Source organism: Clytia hemisphaerica, unplaced genomic scaffold (assembly GCF_902728285.1).
Source record: "Clytia hemisphaerica strain Z4C2 unplaced genomic scaffold, Clytia hemisphaerica genome assembly, whole genome shotgun sequence".
Classification (NCBI taxonomy): Eukaryota; Metazoa; Cnidaria; class Hydrozoa; order Leptothecata; family Clytiidae; genus Clytia; species Clytia hemisphaerica.
The window spans coordinates 151,338-158,634 of NW_027104090.1; the positions used below are offsets into that span (position 1 = coordinate 151,338).

Consider the following 7,297-nt stretch of genomic DNA (forward strand, 5'->3'; position numbering starts at 1 on the left):
ACCATGTTTTCTTGAAAAATGAACTTGCCTCTGTTTTCTTCTTTTTCATGTTTTCATGTAACAGAAAGCTCTGTCTTCACTAGCAAGTGGAGGACTATCCTATTTTTGCTTCAGAATTGCTCCGCGTCGTGTAGATTGTTCCTTACGGCTTTAGCGAAGTGAGCGCAAGCAAGCGGACTGCATTTTCATATGAGAATGCAAAACGCTCTACAGGGAGACCAGGCTGTAAACCAGAACATAAAATATCAGAAACTAGAATGCGAAATAGTTTACAGCCTGGATATCCAGGCTAAGTTTTTAGGCATTCTGAGCCTCGTGTTTCTTAAAAGTGTGTTTGGCAGCCTTTTCACACCGAACTTCCAAAGTCATTAATTTGAATGCGAACAGGAAATTTTGAAATACACAAATTTGATTTTGCACCGAGTACCGTCAACTGCTCTAACTTGGGACAAATTTGGTCTTCTTCGTTCCAGACACTTGCGTGTGTTCCACTATATACAGATTTTTTTCATATTTCGATTGAAAAGCCTATCGTCAACTGCTTTAACTTGGGACTATCTGACAAAACATGGGACAGCACTTCGGCCACCATTTCACCGAACCTCCAAAATCATTTGATTTGAGTTAATGAACAGCGTATTAAAAAATACACTATTTCTCTTTCGCACCAAGTAGGCTTTTAAATCGAAGTATGAAAAAAATCCATAGTGGAACACGCGTGAATGTCTGGAAGGAAGAAGACCAAATTAGTGGCAAAACAATGTAGCGTTTGACGTCACTCGCGCGGCAAGTTACACTCGTTATTTGTTAATCCAATTGGGCGATAGGCGGTTAGGTGACAGTCGTTCTCTAATTCTCCAATCAATGTCCGGTCATTTTGAACAAAAACAATTATAGTGGAACACACGCTAAGGTCTGAAATGAAGAATTGACCAAATTAGTGGCAAAACGATGGAGCGTTTGGCATCACTCACGCTGCAAGTTACACACTCGTTATTTGTTAATCCCATCAGGCGGTTAGGCGTTCTCTAATTCTCCAATTGGCGTCCGGTCATTTCGAATGAAAACAAAAAAGTTAAAAAAGGTGCGCTATCATCATCAATGAAAGTTATCGTGACATGTTATGACAGAAAGTATGATTGATAAACTTGGTGGAGTTATCAAAACAAATTTGTTGTCAATGAGATTTAACAGTAATTGAAAATACAGGCCAGATATCAACAATCCCATGTTTCGACCAATCGTCCCAAATGTTAAAATGTATATTGGTAGATTATATCAGAAAATTTTTATATTTCGCATTTAAACGAACACTTACAAAAAGATATTACTTACCATTTTTACCCCCCACTTTTAGATTGCGTCTGTAAACAGAACCAGAACTGTAACATAGAGAGTGAAATCGTCACATACAGGACAAAAATCCTTTACCATGCACATAATACAAGATAGTGAAATATATAATTTCCTTATTTTCATGATTTCATGTTTCGCCCTGAAGGCTCATGCTATCAGCCTCTTCAAAATGGGGACTGTCTAAATGAAACTTAGCCTGTTTTTGAATGTCAAATTTCATTTAGCATTTTAATAACAAATTCTTCCTTTCTTTCTTTATAGAAAATAATACAAAATTAAGGTGTTCCTTTTATCTTATATGCAATGTGAAATCTGGTGACTTTTCTATTTCTATTTTTTGTTTGATTTCTATTTTGTTTGGTTGTTCGATTGTCGAGCCATGTGTTTGAGTGGAGAAATCCCTGACAACTGGCCTCCTTTGATTGAGTTGATTATATTCCTTGCTTTTGGTGGACTTGATGTGTTTGCACACTACAATATCTGGGTGATATCCAAGACAAAGATTATTGATATTACTGGGAATATGATTTTTAATGTTTCTCTGCCTAATGATACATCCAGTAATTTTTATCCACCCATCACAACAGCTCCATCGACAAATTTGACCGACAACTCAACAATCAGTGGCAGTACTAGTATATCTTTATTTATGAATGTGACAAAGACTCCTGATGAACTATGGGCAGATTTAATAGAATTCCGGCAGTTTTATTTCTATGTTTGGTTAATTGGTCTTGTGTTATTTGCCGTGCAGACTGCATGGTTAATACCAAATGTCATAAAACATATTATTTCTGCTGACCCAGCAGTTTTAAAAGACCCATCAGCGCACTGTTACTTTCGTAGTGTTTTTTCTGTACACGTTTTGTTCCTTTTGCTTGGAACGTTTATTTTTGACATCCCAATCTCTTGCCTGGCGATGGAAATGTTATCTTTGATTTGGAAAGGAGAGGCTCTTACCACAGATGAGAAGTTGGTTGCCAGTAAAGATATGGTCATGTATTCTTTACTAGGCTTATCACTAATTGCCCTTTACAAAGGTGAGAGTCAATGACAGTTTTCTTGAAGGCCTCACTCATGCAGTGTGTCCGAAAAAAGCGGAGAAATTTTTGTATAAGTAAAATCCTCATGATTCATAACATTTTATGACTTGTATACTTAATATTTCAATCTCCAAAACCTATATTTAATCTTACTTTGAATGTCTTTTGATTGAGCAGAGAATTTTAATCTTATTTCAGTTAATCTAAACGTAGATAAGATAATGGGTTTTGAGCATTACTAAAAAGTTATATAAAAGTTTTTCTGCTTTTTTTTATACACAATGTACTTCTTGTTTACAGTGATAGATGTGCAAATGACCGTCACTGTGGTTAGGTGGCAAACAAAATTTTAGGTTTACAAGTTTATGTACATTTTTCACACCGAAGAAGCTTTGATGAAGTACGAAGATAAATAATACAAGGGCTATGGGGCCGTCCACATAGTACGTACACACTAAAATGTTTGAAATGTTGAAAATCTAGTACCCCCTGCGCGCAAGCGTACGCAAATGGCTATACCCCCTGGTGTAAGAAGCGTAAAAGTAACAAAAAAACAGCAAAAAAGGCCTATTAAAAACATATTCCTTTGACCCCTCTCCTCCCCCTATACGCAAGCATACGCTTTTGAGAGACTCATACGTACTATGTGGACGGCCCCTATGCAATATTTTCAAGTAAAATCTTTGAAACCTCTCCAATTTCTGCAAAAATTTGGTAAAATTTGCCCTCACAGTTTTTGCCTTTTCTTTTTCAGGAATGATGCCCTTATTCTTATGGATTGGTAATCCGTTTTGTTTTCCTTGTATACCGTTACGTTTGTTGATCGTCATGCCAGGTGGTCTGGTTGTCATGGTGATGACATTCACTCCACCCATGGGTGTGGCCAAGAATGGGTTGCTGACTTTTGCCCCACCTGGTAAGAATAATATTTAGAGCAGTCCTTAGGAATTGTATTCGAGAATTTATGAAATCTGTTATTCATATGATCTTTTCTGGAACTGATGACGATTGAAACATTTTTAATACTTTTTGTCATTTTTTGGTTTGAGGTGAGAGAGGAAAGGATAAAAATATCAGACTACAGGTTAACCCCGTAAATCAGAAAGTGTAGAAGAGAAAATTCTCAAACCTTATTGAAGTAAATAAAAGTAGGCAATTGCAACATAGCAAAGTTCAGGGGGGGGTCGGTAGTAAAATCTCAGACATAATGACGTTTACTATGGTGGTGGTGTGACGAAAAATCGAGAGAAAAAAATTTACTACCCAGGGTAGTTAAATACTTAAATGGGTGGTATCTATGTGTTGAATGTTGAAAAAAATTTACTACCTGGGTAGTTAAAACTGGTAAAATTAGCAAATTTTAGCTATTTTTGTAAAATCTGAAAATTTTTATAATTTGAAAAAACTTTCTGTTGGAAAGTTGTTTGCTGCAAATAAAAATTTCTCGAAATTTTTTGTCAATATAAGAAAAGAAATTACTTTATTATATTTTACATTTTTCTTCTCCCTTTATAGAAATGCAAGCACAACTTGGTGAACTAGCTGGTACATTCTTCCAAATCGGGTTGATCATATGGGGTTTGTTTTTTATTGTTGTTTTCTTGATCACGTGTTGTTATTGTAAGTTTTGTCGAGAAGAATCGAAAGATGGAAACACCTGTCTGTGTTGTTAAAGGATATAATAATTTCGAGAAGAGTCAAAAGATGGAAACACTTTTGCGGTGTTAAAAAGAAATGATATCGAGAAAAAATTGAAATATGGAAACACTGTTGTCAGGGAGATAAAAAATGAGATCAAATCAGGAAACATATTTTGGGAGATAATGATGTTCGACAAGAATCGAATACGGGGACAATTTGTTGATGCTGTTACGGTTGTAATTATGTTTTCCCCTGGCCATGTCATCAACAAAGCTATTTGACTTCTTGATATTTCTGGAGAAACAACTGACATTTCTTTACACACCTGAATTTCATGTAATTTTTAGCTTTTGCATTGGAAGTTGTCGTTGAAAGAAATCGTACTCATTTTCCGGGGGTAGGACGGTGTGGACGATAAGGGCCGATGTTTTTCCAAAGTCTCTCTAAGGGTTACAAAAATCAGAAAATTTATAAGTAGTCCCTCTAAAGGTCGGAAAATTCACGATTTCTTGGAACTTTTCTTGATTTCGAAAGAAAATATTGAAAAAAGTCTCTCAAAATCTAAGTACCCTCCATCGGGGACTCATTTACAATTTAGACACCTGCTCCGCATATAGCAATACACCTATCCAGAGTTTACAGGAAGAATGACGTCAACATGTCTAAAGTCGTTACATTGATTTTTCTGTAACAGACACAGAATCTTTCTTTTATGGTAAGCTCTAACCCAGTTCACTTACGCTTTAAGGGTTTACTCTTAGGTGACCTTAATAAACGTGAGGAGAATTTTCAAATGTTAATAAAAGGGGCTAACTCGTTTTAATCATCATTAACCTTGCTTTAAGACTGTTTTTTTCTACGGTTTTTTTCGCCTAATGTGTCACAGCCTTCCCTCTTCTCTTGTTAAGTGTAGATATATTAATTTTCAAAATAGTGCAGAAATTGTAAGGTTTTGTCAACGTAGTCATCTTTTACTACGAATATTTGTGTACAATCCAATTTTTGAGAATTTTGTAAATTTTTTAAGAATTTCTCGCTCGCATACGCACTTTTCCTTTCTATTATATTACGATTATTTACTGGTTTCTTTACTACTTGTATTTTTTGGTCAATTTTTTAATCTGACTATTTTGTGTTTTATTTTAGGGGATAACATTTTAGGGAGTATTGAAACGACATTTTGTAAATTTTGATACATACTTTATTATTTGACATTGTATTACTGTTAATATAAAACCATGCTACTTTTTTAACCAGGAAAATTTGATTCGCTGTTAACTTTTTCGAAATTTTGAAAAAATGTTTATCATATCAAAATGTTTAGTTTATCATGGTGACACTTTTTAATTATTCAACACAGTCAATTGATGATAAAGTTTTCTGGTCTGCAATTTAAGCTACAATTAAGTCATTCACGTCTGATTTTTGCTGAATTAATTTACAGAAAAGGCTGTCATTGATAGATATGATATGATTTTTTTTCGCAGTTATCCCAATACAAAATCAACGTCATTTTTCTTCGTGGTTGAGATTCTGATAATTTAGTGGCAACTGGTGTTTTCCTCCCAATAACCCTAAAATTGTTCTTTCAAATAAAATTTAAAATGGAGATTTTTCGTCGTATCAAATGTTTTTATTTTTAGTTAAAATATTAGCAACGATTTAACAATAAATGACGAGAATACTCATACACATCAGAAATGCTATTAACAGCCACACTAGCAATGGCAGCTCCAACAGTTTTGAAGGTAAGATAATTATCAGGCACCGAGTACACGTTTTTTTATAAGAACATCCAAAAGTTTTAAAGCCTTCGGATAGTCTTAAATTTTTGAGTTTTAAACCTAAAAATGTTCTTAACATGTTCTTATTTTCACCATAATGCGAGTAGTTTTGTTCACTTTCCTAAGAAATCAGATGTTTTAGCGTCCACAAAGCCTTAACATTTTCTTAACTTGTTCTTAAGATTTTAGCCACCGAAACTTCTTATATATAGTTTGTTCTTATTTAAAGACACGTGTACGTTCAATATTTCTACTACGGTCTGTTATTTAGTACAAAGACCTATATACTTCAATTACCAATCTATTCTTGAAGGAATGTTTTTAAAATAGATATTCTTAGAATAGTTAGGGATGAGTGATAAATAAATTATAGAAATTGTTTCTAACCACTGTTGGCTTGTGGTTAGAGATGTTACCTTATTCATGATTTGCACCATTTACAATGTCTTCTGTCATTACATCACGGACCCAATAGCTGATTGGTTATAAGTGATGTAAAATCAGTCAATACGTCACTTTCAACCAATAAGCTGTTGGGTCTGTGAAGGACATTGCATATCATGAATAACGATATTTGATCTTAAACTTGGACTTGCCATGGAAACTGGCTAAAAATTGTTGACAGAAAATAATAGAAAATAATAACTAATGTTTTTATTTTTGACTCAATTATACCAGGTTCAGTTACCAAATTGCTTGGAGATCGATTTGAGCAGTTTCACAGTTGAATTCTGAGGTAAATTTATTATAGTTTTTATCTTTTTGTTCGGGTAATACATGATATGCAACACTGCGATGTCTTCTGACATTACATCACGGACCCAATAGCTGATTGGTAAAATCAGTCAACAAGTCACTTTCAACCAATCAGCTGTTGGATCTTTGGAAAACTTTGCAAATGCACCATCCCGAATAGCGAGTTTATTTACTACACTTTTGAGAGCGCTAAAGTGACTGAAACCTGCAAAATTGACCCGCAAATTCTATGACGGTCACCCTCAGTCTATCTGGATCTAGGCAAACCAAAACTTTACCGTCTCCTCGCAAAAAATCAAAGATACACGTTTTTTAGACCTACCCCGATGGGGTGGAGGTCCTATAAATTAACCTGTGTTCGTTCGTCCGTTTGTTCGTTCGTTCGTCTGTTACCAACTTTTCTCAGGATTGAATCATAGTAATCTTTTGATTTTTGGTACAAAGGTGCAAAATGGTGGTGGCCAAAATGTGACGGAGCCCGATTTTCGAAAAAAAAAAATTTGGGGGCAAATTTGGGCCAAAAAACTTCTAAAAAACGGGTTTTTTGAAAAATTGGATCATTAATTATTTCTGATTTTTTGCATGAAAGTAGGATACCATCATAGGTAAAAGATGGCTCAAGCAGATTTTTTCAAAAAAAAATTGTTGGCTCAAAAAACACATGTTTATCTATAAGAATCACTATTAATAAGCATACATCAATGTTCTTAGCCATAT

General features: G+C 34.6%; 1 protein-coding gene across 1 annotated transcript; it reads left to right on the forward strand.

The window, feature by feature from the left end:
• Window positions 1–1,597: 1,597 nt before the first annotated feature.
• On the forward strand, window positions 1,598–5,308 carry LOC136812737 (uncharacterized). The gene is made up of 3 exons (XM_067069261.1): window positions 1,598–2,396; window positions 3,154–3,315; window positions 3,915–5,308. Exons 1-3 carry the CDS (start codon window positions 1,736–1,738, stop codon window positions 4,070–4,072), a joined length of 981 nt encoding a protein of 326 aa, XP_066925362.1. The 5' UTR covers window positions 1,598–1,735; the 3' UTR covers window positions 4,073–5,308.
• Window positions 5,309–7,297: the final 1,989 nt, after the last annotated feature.

What these genes read in the sequence shown, in the direction of transcription:
- LOC136812737 (XM_067069261.1), top strand. Translation starts at nt 1,736, where the DNA reads ATGTGTTTGAGTGGAGAAATCCCTGACAACTGGCCTCCTTTGATTGAG. An exon ending in ACTAATTGCCCTTTACAAAG is followed by an intron (nt 2,397 to 3,153) that starts GTGAGAGTCAAT and finishes TTTCTTTTTCAG; the next exon opens with GAATGATGCCCTTATTCTTA. An exon ending in GCTGACTTTTGCCCCACCTG is followed by an intron (nt 3,316 to 3,914) that starts GTAAGAATAATA and finishes CTCCCTTTATAG; the next exon opens with AAATGCAAGCACAACTTGGT.